Raw genomic sequence first — 16,503 nt, 5'->3', positions numbered from 1 at the left:
TTATTAGACAAACAGAGAAGATGCTCCCAAATTGTTATGTCAACGCAGTTGTCACTATAGCTCCTAGCCCTGCTCATATCAGCCTGAAGGAAATAACTAAGACCTTAGATGATGTTTGGTGGAACCCCTTGATAGCAAAAACAGCTGCCTCTTTAGTCAAGAACTGTATGATTTGTGCATGCACAACGTTGGTAAAGGCACCGTTGCACCACCAGGACATTTTGCCCCACCCGACCTCCCGTTTGAGAGCCTCCAAATGGACTTCATTGAGATGGAAAGAGTAGGCAAACTGAAGTATGTTTTGGTTATGGTCCGTGCCTTTAGCAAAATGGTAGCGGTTTATCCCCTGAAGGATAGCACAGCCTTGAGTACAGCAAAAGTGCTCCTCAAGGAGTACTTTCCGAGGTTCAGTATGCTATGTGTCCTCTAGAGTGACAACGGGCCACACTTGAAAGTAATGGAACCGTTCTGTAATGGACTACAAATAAAGCAAAAATGTCATGCTGCTAACCATCCACAGGCTGCAGGCCTAGTGGAAAGGTATAAGGATATTTTGAAGAATAAGTTAGCAAAGACGTGCAAAAAGTACATTAAAATGGCCTGACGCCTTACCAATAGCATTGCTTTCTATTTGCACCACTGCACACTTGAAAATGGGTTTATCTCCCTATGAAGTCATCATGGGGAGGCCTAAACCATAGACATTTTCTGAAATTGAATTTCCTTTGCTGGTTGACTATTGTGAACAATTGACTTGCATCTCATTCATCTACAGGTCAAGGCCAGTCTCCCACCTCGCCTTGAAGGATCTGGATACACACAGAGGCCTTGAGATTGGGTCTTGACCCGCAAATTCCAAAGAAAATCCAGCGTTGAACCTCACTGGAAAGGCCTGGTGCAAGTGCTACTCACCACCCAGACAGCTGTTAATTGTACTGGAAATAATCACTGGATACATGCCAGTGACCTCAAGAAAGCTCCATTGCCTTTGCCCTTTTCTCAATGGGCGAAGGAGGGAATTCTTGATTTTGAATGCGAATAAATTCCACAGCAAGCACCTTTTGGTGATGGTGAACTGTTTGGAGAAAGAAAGGTAGTGCATCGATTGATCAACCTCACTCCCGTTGGGCCCGCATTGATACCAATTCCACTGTTTGAGCATCCAGATTGTGATTCGCCTAGGTACAATTTGAGACAAAGGGCACAAAGGGCTGTCAAGAACTGTAGACTTTGATTAAAGAAACCATCTCTGGAGAGATAGCCAGTGGTCAAGACCGCCAATGTCCAGACCTGTGCTTAAGCTTGCCAGGGAGACTTTGAAGCAAAGTACACTGGACACTCTTGATATTCTTTGGTAGAGTAGATAGGGATTTTTAGGATGTTTTAGACACGTTACTCTGCTTGTGGCTGTTAGAAGCTTTTGATTTGTTTGTCTTTTGTAAAAAGAAGAGCCCTGCAGAAACAAGGTTATCTATCCAAGGAAAACAAGGGTAGGAAAAAGAATGGTCTGGGCATAAAAACAAGTATTAGGGAAAGCATCATACACTCACCAAGAATGAATGAATGAATGAATAAAAGGTTTATAAAGTGCGAAGTTAGCCCAGGGGCTTCAAGGCGCTGCGGAAAGGGATCAGGGTCCATAGATGCCCATAGGTTAAAGGTTTACAGATTTGAGATGGTAGAGAGCCAGGTCTTCAAAGCCTTACAGAACAGAAAATGAATTTCCAGAGCCGTGATTGAAAGAGGAAGGGAGTTCCAAAGTTAAGCCACAGCCAGCGAGAAAGCCCAACCCCCCCATCTGGCTTTCCTAAACCTGGGGACTATCACCAGGTTCTTGCTGGAAGATCTTAGCGGGGATAGATCGCCGAAATAGTTTTTTAATACAGTGGTATTTTGGAAGGGCCATCACCATCCTAGCAGCAGCAATTTGCACTAGTTGAAGTGATGCTCAAGCCCCATATTTATGCCCATGTAAAGAGCATTACAACAAATTGCACTAGTGCAGTACAAAAACTGTGCTTGGCAGCTCAATGAACAATATCCTCAGATGCTTTGACAAAGCAATTTTACATGCTTAAAAGCATATAACCAATTCTCAAAAATGAACTTGATCAATGACAACATTAGACAATGAGAGAGCTGATGATTTTGGGCTCCACCCTAACCTAGGGGGAGGACCAAGCAGATGCCTTGAACACAAAGAACATAAACAAAAAGCACATTTTGTTGAACTTCAGTGGTGGTCCCCTCCTCTTAGGACTACCCCAAACACAGTTATTTGCAAAAAAACAATCCCAACCAAAGGCCCTGCAAAGCATTATGGGACAAGATTAGCAGTGGACAGTGAATATTATAGTATCCAATATCAAAATAATTCTACAAAGAGCTGCAGTTCACCTAGTCGTTACTAGATGTCCCTCACGAGTCAAATGCAAAGCATTGAAATTATTCTTACATCAAGCTGCAGTGGACAGTGAATATTATAGTATCCAATATCAAAATAATTCTACAAAGAGCTGCAGTTCACCTAGTCGTTACTAGATGTCCCTCACGAGTCAAATGCAAAACCATTGAAACCCTTTCATCAAGCATTTGCATTTGACTTGTGAGGGACATCGAGTAACCACCAGTTGAACTGCAGCTCTTTGTAGAATTATTTTAATATTGGATACTAAATAATATTCACTGCCCACTGCTAATCTCATCCATAATGCTTTGCAGGGCCTTTGGTTGGAATTTTTTTTTTGCCAATAACTGTGCTTGGGGTGGTCCTAAGAGGATGGGACCACCACCAAATCGTTCAATAAGATGTGCTTTTTTGTTTTCAAGGCATCTGTTTGGTACTCCCCCTAGGTTAGGGAGGATCCCAAAATCATCACCTCTCTCACTGCTTGCTAATTTTTCAGTTTCACTTTTGTGAAATTAGTATATGCTCTTTAGCATATATTGATAGAGATACTTATTTTATCATAACTGGCACTGTGCAGGTAGCATTTTGCAATTTTTTCACAGTGCAGACAAGTACACAGTGTCATCAGCTATGCTACGCAGACTATGTGAAGTTCAAAGTATACTACGTGAAGCTACATGTAGTGCTGCTACGCAAACTACACCCAGGGTTAATTACAATAGTCTAATCTAGACAACACAAGGGCCACAACTACAGGTTTCCGCGAGGGGAAGAAGAGAAATTGAGAGATCTTTTTAAGGGTCCTTATCATCCCAAAACAGGTGTAAACTGTTCTATTTATTTGAGGGCCCAGAGAAAGGGAGGTGTTAATGATGATGCCTAGATTTGTGGCGCTAGGGCCAGGGTGGGGGCAGGATCCAAGCGTATCGGGACACCAGGCCTCTGACCAAATCTCCTGTATGTCTTCAAAAATTAAAACCTGTTTTATCCCCATTGAGTCTTAGATAGTTCTCTACCATCCATGAAGCCACTGCCTTCATACAGTTTTTAAAATTTGCCGCTGATGCTTCAACACTCTCAACAATAGTAATCAAAATTTGAGTGTCATCAGCGTATGATAACACTTCCTTCAAAGGAGCTACCAAATGTTCCGCAACCAGAGGATCCAATGGGAGATCTACCTTTATCCCTCCAGCATTGAAAGTCTCCAGGGGGGGGATATATATCCTTGATTTTGGCATGAAAAAAGCATGCCATTTTATCACAAAGATACTGGGATACGTCAGTGTTAGCAATGGCCCTGGGGGCTAGGAGGGAATTAATCACAGTGAAAAGTTCCCTTGGGGACTTTAGGGATTCTGTCATTCTAGAATAATTTGATACCCTTTCCTCATTAATAGCTAGCTTGTATTCTCTCAGTCTACGTTTGTGTAGATCTCTTTTGACTGATGTAAGATCCCGGCGCCATTTCCTTTCCTGGTGTCGGCATACTTGTCTAAGCTTTCTCAGTCTTTCCGAGAACCAAGGAGCCGAAGGGCGTTGTCTGGCCACATAGTGCTCTTTAAGGGGGGGCAAGAGAATCCAAGGCTGCCGAAAGCCAATTGAAAAAGCTGTTGTAGATTGTCTGCTAAGAAGGTCCTTCTTGTACATGAGCCTAAAGTTTCTCTTCATCTCCACCCTGTTCTTAATATTTAAGTCTGGGTAAGATCCTACAATTTGCAGATGGAATGGAATGGCATAATGATCAGTCCAGGAGAGTGGTATAGGATCCTTCACCTCAATCCTAGGATCTTAGAAAAAATGCCATCAAGAATGTGTCCTGCTGTATGAGTGGAGCTCCTAACCAGCTGGGCGAGACCACAAGAATCCATAGTTTCCAAGAATACTTGCGTTTCTGTACACAGGGTCTTCTTCAAATGAAAATTAAAATCACCAGGAGAATTATATTTGATCTTGCCAGATAGGGCTCTATTCGATTACTGAAATGCTGATTGAACATCACTTAGGGTCCAGGAGGCCGATAGGTCACTACTCCAACAAAACTTTCAGTTGGTAGGACCTTCAAAGAGAAATATAGGGCCTGATAGGGATCCGAGGGAGTAGATGTTTTTATACAGCACTCCTAAACCACCCCCTATCCTACCTTCCCTATCAAGTCTAGCAAGAGCGTACCCAGAGGGGATGGCCTCCACCAAATCAGGCCCTGAGCAATCTCTGGCCCAGGTTTCTGTGATGAATAACCAATCAGGCTTTCGAAGGGACACAAAGTCCCCAAATTCTACCTTATTCTTGATCAAAGATCTGGCGTTCACAAGATACCACGTAAAAGAATGCTTCAGGGACAAAGGGTGGGGCTGACAAGAGCCCTCAGGGGAATTCCTAACCACACTCAGCGGAATGAGTGCCTTACGGCCTACACACTCATACATCTGGCAGCCTGCCAGAAGCTCAAGGTTCATAGACCTGCAATGCAAATGAGAACAGGTATTTGTATGTAATACATGAGAAATACATTATGGGTAAGACTAAAAGTATTGAACTGAGAACGTTTAGGAGATCGCCCTTTGATCTGTGGCAGGAGAAGAAGAAGACTCCAGTATCTGGTATCCCTATTAAGATACAACAATTCTGAAACAAAAAAGTGAAAATTGTGGTGTGTCTAGGCCTTCTGATAATAATATTAGAAATGCTTGGATTGTTCTGGTGGTTAGAAGAAAACCACCCAGTCACCAAGCCAGTGCCACCAGTCACCACACCAATACCAGGGCATCAGTGCATAATCCTCGCCCCTCATAAGCAAGCACACCACTTGCATTATGTGAATAATACAGTCATTCCGGTTTTACATAATGTCCATCTTGGCTATAATGCGACGGATTGTTGGATATTTGGCTTCCTGCCATCAGTTAAAAGGAAGGCACCTCTTATTCTCCTACCTTTAACCTACAATGGGTCTTGCAGGGTATGGTGGGAATTGAATTATACGTTCTTTATCAAAGTCACTAATAAGATTGTACAGAGCCAGTTTAGGGGTCACCTCTATTATCTATGCTGTCCAAATGCTGGTAGTATCTATGGCACTACGGAGGAGACGTTGGAATTCACCGGCTATGAGGACTCCTCTATGCTAATATTAACCCTGGGCATAGTGTGCGTAGCGGGGCTACGCGGAGTTGGCTACAAACTCTGTGGCACTCCGCGTAGCTCCGCTACGCCCCCCGCCTCCACCCTCCTATTTAAGATATACATTAGCAGTAATTTAAAACAAGTAAAAACCACTTACCTCTTTACGGGGGCGTCCCCGGGCTGCCCTCCTCCTCTCTCTCGCCATTCGGATACTGCTCAAGAAAACTGCACATGCGTGCACACCCGCGCATGCGCTTTTCAGTGGTTTTTGCCCACTCGAGCATAGGGAAACTGCTTTGTTTTACCTCCTACTCCCTGTACTCCTCTGGATACAAGTGTACACGAGTGTTATTATCCACGGCGCAAGAGTCCGCATGCAAACAAATCCGACTTATCTTCTCTGTCCACTTCCTTTTGCCTTCTCTTTGGAGTTCATTTAAATTGCCTGTAAACATTGTATTTTAGATTTGACTATAGCATATACAATCAATGAGCAATACAGAACAAAATGGGAATAAGCCAGTGTCCTTCAGCTGCTGCCCCCTGAAAGTGACAGCTACATTTTCGTTTACCCCACATTACACCCATTTGGAGCGGTAAATAATATAATCATTAAAATCATATAAGCCTAATGTAAATCTGATGTAGGAGATATTCAAAGAGGAATTGCAATAATATTTGATCAAAAAAAGTCTTTAGAAGTAAGTATTTAAACAAACCAAAGTATTTGTCTGCCACTAAAGCAAAGCAATACAAGCAACATACATCCTTGTTTAAAATTAGGTAATCAATATATGGCCAGTTTCAGGATTGTTTTTTTCCCCGCTGCTCTTAAAATACCCAAACTTCTAGGCAATGCTTCTTGGCCCCAATCCGAGGGTCAAAGTAGAAAAAATGTTTTTTACACTTTCAATGTGGGCAGCAGCCAAACAACTAGTTACCACTCTTCTTGCTCAAACTTAAGACACTTCTCAGTGCTCACTTGCATGCCTTAAAGGGTAACATGGGCTGATATGCTACATGTGGAGCTGCAGTTTGCTGCCTACACATGTTAAAGCTGCCACACGCACACACACACACACACACACACACACACACACATTCTGCTGGAGAAGTGACTGCTTGCACCTGAAAGGATCGACCACCAATTCGTGCACGATGGAATGTGGGGATAGGCACATGCTGAAGCACAGAGGATCTCAGAGCACGATGCGGTGGTAGAATTGGACTCTTTTCCTGAGATGCGGAGCCCCCGTGCCATGGAGTGCTTTAAAAGTTATCCTCTTGCGGATCGGGAGCCAGTGCATGGCTTTCAGGTGGGGGGACATCCGTGTTCTAGGGGCAAGCATAAGTATAGCCCTGACTGCTGCATTTTGTACTACCAGTAAGCGTGTCAGCAGGTATTCAGGGATTCACAGGTAAAGAACATTAACGTTCTCCAGCCTAGATGTAACTAGCGCCTGGACCACCATTTTTCTGTGTCCCACTGACAGGAGGGGTAGGAACTACTTGAGCATCTTGAGTACTCCAAAACAGGCACCCACTACACCTTGTATTTGGGGGTTCATTGATAAATTATCCTCCAGACTGACTCCTAGGTGTTTAACTGTCTTGACTGAGGAGGTAGGGGAAGACATATCCTGGGGTCACCAATTTCGCCATACATTATCTATAGAGAGACCAAAAAGAATAATCTCCGATTTCTCTGAGTTACATTTCAGTTAGTGCAATTGGAGCCAGAAGAATACCTCAGCAAGACAAGCATTGATCGCTTCTCCTCTAAAACTGCCTCCTTATCGCAGGTAAAGAGCAATTGTGTATTGTCTGCATAAGATACCATTTTGGCTCCATGGGCTTCAACCAGATAAGCCAAGGGGTCATACAAAGATTAAAAAGAGTGGGGCTCAGAATTGAGCCCTGCTGTACCCCCACCTTTAAGACAGGAATGGTGCTGAAAAGGGCGGAGCCCAAACCGTTTGTTGATGGTCTTTCAGGAAAGAGGAGAACCACCGCAGTACCATAACTCCACAGCCGCACTCCCGAAGTCTCTGGAGGAGCTGATTGTGGGGCACGGTATCGAAAGCCGCAGATAAGTCCACTAATATCAGCACAGCCTTCCCACCGTTATCTAGTGTCTCCTTGATGGCCTCAGAGACTTCTAGGAGTGCGGTTTCAGTGCTAAAGTTTTACCTGAAACCAGACTGGCTCTGATGGAAACTTGATTAGTTTCAGCATATGATTTTTTGCAGAACTTTCGAGAAAGAAGAAAGCAGAGATATTGGCCTGTAATTGCGGGCTATTTCTGGATCTAACTGAGGTTTTTCAGCAGGGGGAGTATTTTTGCCTTCTCATACCAGCAAGGAACTCCTTGGAGTCTCAAACTCCAAGGAGTCATTTAGGATCCAATTTAACGTCGGATTAATTACTTCTGCTATAGATGCCAGGACTTTGGCTGATTTAAGGGCCTTAAGGGCCTTCATAATATCCAGTGAATTCTCCAGGGATATGGGAGGGAAGTGCGAGAGCTGCGGGCCACATGGCCAAGTGGACAGGGTGGAGACCGCTTGATTTGCACCATTGGCCTGGGGCAGCAAAGAGAAAGTGTCTTGATTTTTTTTTTATTTTCTCGTGGAAGTAGGGGGCTAGGTGGCTCGTCCAGGCCTCAGTCGGCGTGAACAGCTTTGCCAACGCACTTCGGGAAGAGAACTCCTTAACTGTTTTTAAAAGTTCTTTGCTTTGGTTCGCAGTCTGTGTGAGTTTGAAGAGAGAAAGTGTTTTTTCTCCTGCACAATTTTTTTATAGTGCCCCTTCAATGCCTGTTTATAAGTTATTTTGTCATTAGAGTCAAAGTTTTTTTCGCCATGTGTTCTCAAGGCGTTTGCAAGCGCTCTTGCTTTTCCTCACTTTGGAAGACCATACCGTGGCGGTTGGGATGCCACACTGCAATGCTAACTTGCTTTGAGATACTCTTGTCCTAGTTAGGTATCCAGTGTCTGGTTGACCCAGGGCTTTTGTCAACAGCAACATACAAAAGCCTTAGCTAATTAAACATGATTCAAACAGGATGGCCAAATGGTTGCTTTCTTTGTCATGATTTTTTTTAATTCACTTATATCATATATTGATATCGTTGTACAAAGACATTTTTTTTCAAAGATGTATTTACTTCACCAGGTACTCCGACTTTAGAAGACTCACAAAAATATTACTTATTTTTGAGGATTCGCCTTGAATTCTAAATTTCCTCCTGGTAAAACACGTACATGGTAGGAAATATTATATATTGTTCTGCGCAGCTGTTTTTTATGGCAAAAAAAGTGCATATTTTAGCCAACTCAGATACATAATTTGTATCCCCACTTCCACAATATTCCAAGCACCCAGCTGTTAACCCTGGAGCACTGAGTTCTAATCATATTTTCATCTTTTGATCACATTGTGGGATCTTTGGCATCTGTGTGGGACTCTGCAGCTGCCAGAAATAGTGTTTCTGACATAAAAAGTCATATTCCCCTGGCAGGCATGCAAGGAGGAGCATCTGCTACAATCCACATGTGTGATAGCTAAGGCAATATGAGCACTACACCCAGAACTACCCCCAGATGCTGCAAGACAAACCTTTAATACAGCAGGAGGGCTGGGCTCGGTGTGTGAGAAGGCAGAGGAGGAAAGGTATAATAGGCAGGGGAAGAAGCAGAAAAGGGGAGAATGAAAGCAGGGGGCTCTAAATTGGCCATGGATGCGTGTAGGACTATTGTTTATAAGGGTTCACTGACAAAATATCGATTACACTAATACAGAATACCTAAAATATCGATGACAAAATATCGAATACAAAAATATCGAAGTCCTATCTACAAACAGGTAAGTACAAAAATATTGAATCAAAAGTATTGTTTAAAAAAATATAGTTAGTTAAAATATTGAATTTTTTAAATATCTTAAAAGTAATTTAAAAATAATAAATATTATTAACTAAAACATACTTAAAAATACTTAAATAACCTTAAAATTATTACATAATTAATTTAAGTTAAAAAAAATACACATTTTTTGTTTAACACATATATATATATATATATCAACATAATATTAATAAAATATATAAAATATTTTTACCGTAAGATAGCAGGAGGGTAAAATGTACTATTACCACTCCAGTGAGTGCAACACTAGGGTAAACTATGGATAGCGTAGGGGTAAAAATTACTATTTCCACTCCAGTGAGTGCAACGGTAGAGAAAGCGTTGGATAGCATAGGGGTAAAAATTACTATTACCACTCCAGTGAGTGCAACAGTAGGGAAAGCATTGGATAGAGAGAGGGTAAAAATTACTATTCCCACTCCAGTGATTGCAACAGTAGGGAAAGCGTTGGATAGCGTAGGGGTAAAAATTACTATTCCCACTCCAGAGGGAGCAACAGTAGGGAAAGCGTTGGATAGCGTAGGGGTAAAAATTACTATTCCCACTCCAAAGAGTGCAACAGTAGAGAAAGCGTTGGATAGCGTAGGGGTAAAAATTACTATTCCCTCTCCAGAGAGTGCAACAGTAGGGAAAGCGTTGGATAGCCTAGGGGTAAAAATTACTATTCCCACTGCAGAGAGTGCAACAGTAGAGAAAGTAAAGATTTAATATATTAATAAAAATTAATTAAATATCAATACCAAGAAAAAATTTATTAAAATAAATTACCAATTTAATATTATGAAATAATTAATCAATTAAAAATACAAATGAATATTAGTTATTACAATTATTTACCTATTAACACAAATTAATTAACAATTAACAATTAATTAACAATAAATTAAAAATCAATACAATAAATAAATACAAATAATTTACTTAATTACAATTAAACTACTTCCCACCCTATTGCCCTATAAACCCACAACCCACTACAGAAAATAAATTAATAAGATTAACATATTTATCAATTAAGCAATAACAAATAATTACCAATTAAAAATTAATTAATTACCAATTAAAAATGAATTTACAATTAATTCAAACTGAATACCAATAAATAAATTAACATATTTAATTAATTACAATTAAATCAATTCCACCCTATTCCCCTATAAACCCGCAACCTGCTACAAAAAATAAATTAATTAAATTAACATAATTATCAATTCATCAATTATTAAAAATCAATTATCAATTAAAAAATAATTAATTACCAATTAAAAATGTATTAACAATTAATTCAAAATAAATACCAATAAAAAAATTAACATATGTATTTAATTACAATTAAATTACTTCCCACCCTATTCCCCTATAAACCCACAACCCGCTACGGAAAATAAATTAATAAAATGAACATAATTATCAATTAATTTAAGAAATTACCAATTAAAAATTAATTACCAATTAAACATTAATTAATTACCAATTCGAAATTAATTACCAATTAATTCAAAATAAATACCAATAAATAAATTAACATATTTAATTAATTACAATTAAATTACTTCCCTCCCTATTCCCCTATAAACCCACAACCCGCTACAGAATTAAATTATGCAAAAATAAAATAACATAAAAAAACGTTAAAAAATTCAATATTATTAAAAATTCGATAGATTTTAATACCTATATTATATACTTCGATATTTTGACTTTCTCTATTTTAAAAATCGATATTACATTACTTACCTTCAATTCGATATTTTTCACCACTATATTCTGTCCATTCGATATTTTGTCCATTCTATATTTTGCCTTCGATATTATGTCCATTCTATATTTGTGATTCGATATTATGTCTGTTTACCATTTATAAGACCGAAAGTCTGACAAACCTAGGGGCACTCGTATACGCTCTAGGTTTCACGGGTGTACATACGTATTCCCTGGAGGTCAGGGCATAGCTGTTCTCTTTGTACTCAGGAGTGCAGCATTCCTTCTCTAGTCTGGATCACTTTTCGTTGCCAAATACGGGACATAGATTCTCGAAGACAGCATATTTGGTGTGGCCCATTCCGGGTCACTCTATGCTTGTAATGACATTGGAAAACAATGCATTGGGGAGTCAGACGGGTGGAGATTAGACTAGTGAGTACTAAAGGATGGGGCAGTAGTGAAACAATTATTGATTCATATAACAATTCACATGGATCTCTAAAGCAAACCAGGTGACAGCATAATTGAGGGTAACGTGGCAGGGAGCCTATAAGCCTATAAAACAAAAGTGCGAGGGTAGGACAATTCTAGGATAGTAGATAAAGGTTGTATCAGAATGTCAATAACAAATATATTATCTGACATGAATAGCGTTTTGCTCTACTGGGTGTACATTTTCCATTATTAACTGCAATGGGTGATAATTTTGCATCAATATTTGGGCCACATAATTTTTGTCCCAGGATGCTTAGGCCACGTTGTTCTGGTACCGCACCATGGGCCGCTTGATTAGATGTTTTACTAGATCAGTAGCTTCCTCTGAACAGAATTTTTCTCAGCTTGAGCAGTACCGGCCATCTGCGACCGCCCGCATTGAGAAATCTCGCTAGGAAGTGGTCTGAATTTAGATTTTCCTCATTAGCGCTCGCCAATTTAATGCTGGCAAGCAAGAGCAAGGAAAAAACTCAGGGGCATATTAGCAACAAAGTGGCGAAGAGAGGTGTTAGCCGCCTTGGCTTAACGCCTCTCTTCGCCACTTCGGAAACGCTGGGCTGCACCATATTACCAAGGATATGGTGCAGCCTAGCGTTTTCCCCTGCGATGGCTCTACGTTTTAAAACGTAACGCCTGCGCAGGCAGGTAAGGTTTGTTTATGTACAGGAAGGAGTTCCTTCCTGCACATAAACAAAGCTTAAATGCCATTTTGTAACTTACACATGTAAGTTACAAAATTTACATTTTTAAAAAGAGGTTTGTTTATGTACAGGAAGGGACACCTTCACGGGATGCAGCGCATCAGTTAGAGCAAGCTAAGAGTGTGCGTGAGAGAGGAGAGTCTGAGCAAGAGAGAGTGCGAGGGTGAACCAGTGTCTGTGAGGTAAGGGAGAGTGTCTGAACTGAAGGCATGTGTGAGAGAGAAATGTGCGTGAGAGGGCTTGGGTGCATGTGTTTGAGAGAACGCGTGCGTGAGAATGCGTGTGATAGAAAACCTGAGAAAAAGTTCAAATGTATGTCTGTGTGAGAAAATGTGTGTGGGGAAGAGGTGAAATTGGTAGTAGTGCAGCCAGATATTGTCAAAAGTGTAACCGGAACTGTACAGCCCATGCAGAACCTGCGGAAACGCCCAACCACGAGCATGTCCTCCAACACGCTACTAAGTCACCACATCCCCACTACCCCTCCGCCTCCACCCCACAGTAGGGCAATAATCAAGGGCGGGACGTGAAACCGGCGGGGTGCAGTCTTTAAATTGGGGGTGCCGTCTCAAAACCAGTGGTGCAGTCGTATAATTATGGCGCAGCGTCGAAATCACACTCTTGAAACCAAGGGGCTGTCAGTGAACTAAAGGCTGCTGTCTCGAAATCATGCAATGTCGTCTCAATTTCGGGGTGGTCTCAAAACCAGGGGTACAGTCTTAAAGGCGGGGGTGCGGATGCAAAACCAAGGGCTGCAATCACTGAAGGTGGGGACGGGGTAGCAGTCGTGCAATAAACTGGCGGGACGTCACCCGGGGGAGGTGGGGTCTCTTAAAATCAAGGGGGTGTTGTTGAAATCAGTGGCGTAGGAGTAGACTGTGGGGTTCTTAGCATCTGCTGGGGGCAATCAGTGAATCATCCATAGGCGCGGGTTTTCGAGTTGGGGGACATTACGATGTCCGCGGTTATTTCGGGGGCGCAGTCTGTGCAGTGGAGCCCTGAGCCCCAGTACCGCAGTATTGGGGGGACTTAGTGCATCTCTCTCCGGGAGCAACCGGAAAATCCGATTAAATGAGTTTTAAGCAGGGCTTTAAGTGGGCCGGGTCTCACCGGTGCTTTTTTAAAGGGAGCCTCGAAACGGGACACTATCGGGCTTTGTTTTGTGCCCTGGTACAGGCAGTCCGTTTTTTTTTTTCGGACTGCAGTGACAGCAGGCACAGGTGAGCGTTGTAAAGAGGGGAAACCCTTTAAAGAGAGTCATTTTCTCTCTTTTTTTCCCTTCCAACTCGGGAGCAGCAACATTGTCTTGGTGCCACCAGGGCTTTAACTGGAAACTTTTTCAATAATATATACAAGCCATAGTTGCTGCTTGTTTATCTTGTGCAACTAACAACCATTCCCATCGACAGAGCCAATAGTCCTGACTTGTTTTAGGCATGATGTTACTTGTTGTATCATATATCTGGATGCAATGACAGAAACAGCAAAACACAAGTCGGGCGGCACACCATGCTGAGCACACATTTTTAGCTTATGTGTTTTAAGCCATGCCCTTAATTCCTCTGGCCACGCCCCTTTGAGAGACCCCCTAGTTTTTTCATACCACTTAAAGCTCTGGTTTTTGTCCGGCGTTTTATGACTTTACCTTCCCTATTCTTATTTGTGCGGACTTCTCCGCTCCTATTGCGGAGTCTCCGGTTAGGGGGAGCTCAGCAGGCATAAAACTCCTCACCTAGTTTGTGAATTCCTAAAAGTAGGAAACTTACACAAAAGTGTAAGTTTGCCTCTGTGAATCAGGCCTGTGTTGCGTGTGTGGCAGGCTCGTTGTTGTACAGGACGCTCAATTTAACCCACATACTGTTTTTAAACACCGTTTCTGAGTAGGGTGTTTTCTTTTTTTGCTTTATGTACTTTAAAGAAGATTTTGCGTTTATATTCGATATTTCTGCTCAAATGTGTAATGTGACGATGGCCTGGTAAGGGATGTCGTAACAATAATAGGACCGTAGCCCACTGCCGAGGACTAAAGGCCCCCCTAGTCGAGTTACAGGTGTGCCTCCTTGTGAGGGCCTATAATGAGGGTGAGGACCTTTAACACCCCGAAGAGCCTGAGGCAGAAGGGCTAAAATGCTGTTAGAACATTCCCCTTACTGAGAGCAGAATGGTCCCAAATAAAGAAAGAGAAAGGCATGGAATGGAATGTTAAAGGTCCATACCAGCCATTATTAGTCCACAAACCACTCCATGGTCTCCAGTGGTGCTCCCAACATTCCCTTATCTATGTATCTGTAGGCACTTCCCAGGGCCCCATCGTTCACTTACCCACAGACAGGCAGCAGAGGGCAGCCAGCCCCACCACAATCCACTTGACCATGGTCTGTGTCTCTTGCGTCCTCCAGGAAGCAGCTATGCCTCTCCACTTGACGCGTCTTCGAGGTTGCGGAGAGTGGCTTCCTGAGTTGTCGAACCGTAGCTGGAGTGTTGAAACTCAGAATGTCCTATAGGAGGGGAGTCCTTTATTCAGTATACTACACTGCTTGCACGGCCGCCCAGTCTAGTCATGAAGAGCATCGCTGCCACACTTCCCTTATATGCTCATGGCCAACAAAGGGTGACGTCACTGGTGCTGAGGGGAGGGCAGCCAGGAGTGCTTTCTGCTTCCTACTGAAGGAAGAGAGAGCTCGAGAAACGAAACTCATTCTCTGTGCTGAATCTCACATGCACCGGTACCTCATCAACAATAACCAGTCTGACAAGATTATTGGGGAAATACCGTAAGAGGCCCTGTTTGAAAACCTCTCCTGGAGGCAGCCTGTTTTACACCATTCCTTCGGCACTGTTTGCTTTACATCCAGAGTATGTGCCCTACCCTGCCTGCAGAAACGCGCTTAGCGGTTATGTTGTTAATGGTGACTGTAGAAGTTCCCTCACTCATCACCACTGTGCAGCATTACAACTGGCAGGTCACCTTAGATTACCACTACTGTCCCTTTTGGAGCCCAGGGGGCTCCATCCTTGCCCCTCTGCTCTTCAGCCTTTACATTGTGCCCCTGGGTGAGAGGACCACCCAGGCACAGGGCTCGAGTCGGGGTACCACGCGGGTGGACGGCATCCCCCCCACTTATTTTACCGGGTGCTCGACACATTCACTCTTTGGCCTCTCTGGGGCGAGATCGGAGACCATTCAGAACGCAACTCACGCGCTGGCTTCTCTGATGCAATCGCATCTAAGTGGTGAGCGAGGGGAGGCAATGCGTCTTTTCAAAGCCACCTTTTGTGACGTCACTTCCTGTCATGACGTCAGCGTCGCCCCACTTTTTTGGGGGGGACTTGTGCCCTGCCTAAGCAGGTGCCCGAATGACATGCAGCAGCACCTTAAGACTGACAGCACTGAGTACATTGACACTCACTCAGTTCCAACCCAATAGTGGATCACACATCTCTTGGTGACCCCAACCTAATGCACAAAGATCATGTCCTCTCTGCCAGCAATGCTGCTGCTGCTCTCACAGAATAAAAAGAAAATCTACAAGCCCTGAGCATCTTCACCAAGATTGCAAATTCTGAAAAAACAAGTGGCTTCAAATTTGAAAAATTCCTTAATCTTGACCTTCACATTAAAACATTAAAAGCTTCATATTTCAGGTAAAGCTGTTCTATAACATCAAAGCCTTGCTGACAAACAGGTCTTCGAGTCTGCGGTATAGGCTAAGGTGATGTCAAGCACAGAGGCCGGCAATGATTTACCAAAGCAGTTAATGGCTAATTTACTTTCCGGTAATCTTTAATTCTTCAACGTGTACACAACACAAATCCAAGGGTTTGGAAGCTCTGAGATGGCTCCTGGGGTGTTGGCACTGCGTTTCCGAGAATGCACCTGCCCAAATAATTAAAAGTGTCCTGGACACTGTCCAGCTGGGTTCTTCTTGTAATTGGAGATCTTTTGACCTGTTGCTTTCAGGAAGTCCACTCCTTCACTTCTTGAATCAAGACAAAGTATGCAGCAGGTGGTTTGGGACGCAGGCCAGGGTTCCAGCAGGGCTGCGTCTTCCTCTCCTTGTAGTTCAGGCATGTATCTGAGATGCTGGCAAGCTCTCGTATATTTATCCAGTGTTCCTAAGCGACAAGCATGGGGGCACCC

General features: G+C 42.7%; 1 protein-coding gene across 1 annotated transcript in view; it reads right to left on the bottom strand.

Annotated features, from left to right (window-relative positions):
- The window catches only part of LOC144756305 (uncharacterized), a 57,455-nt gene extending 42,490 nt beyond the window's left edge, over positions 1-14,965 (bottom strand). The window contains exon 1 of the mRNA XM_078646001.1: positions 14,685-14,965. Within this exon, the coding sequence (XP_078502127.1) occupies positions 14,685-14,736 (52 nt within the window). The 5' untranslated portion in view covers positions 14,737-14,965. The remainder of the gene's footprint in view (positions 1-14,684) is intronic.
- Positions 14,966-16,503: the final 1,538 nt, after the last annotated feature.

This window comes from Lissotriton helveticus, chromosome 5_1 (genome assembly GCF_964261635.1).
Source record: "Lissotriton helveticus chromosome 5_1, aLisHel1.1, whole genome shotgun sequence".
Classification (NCBI taxonomy): Eukaryota; Metazoa; Chordata; class Amphibia; order Caudata; family Salamandridae; genus Lissotriton; species Lissotriton helveticus.
Note: the sequence above shows the minus strand (reverse complement) of the source record. Positions and strands in the feature narration are given on the sequence as shown.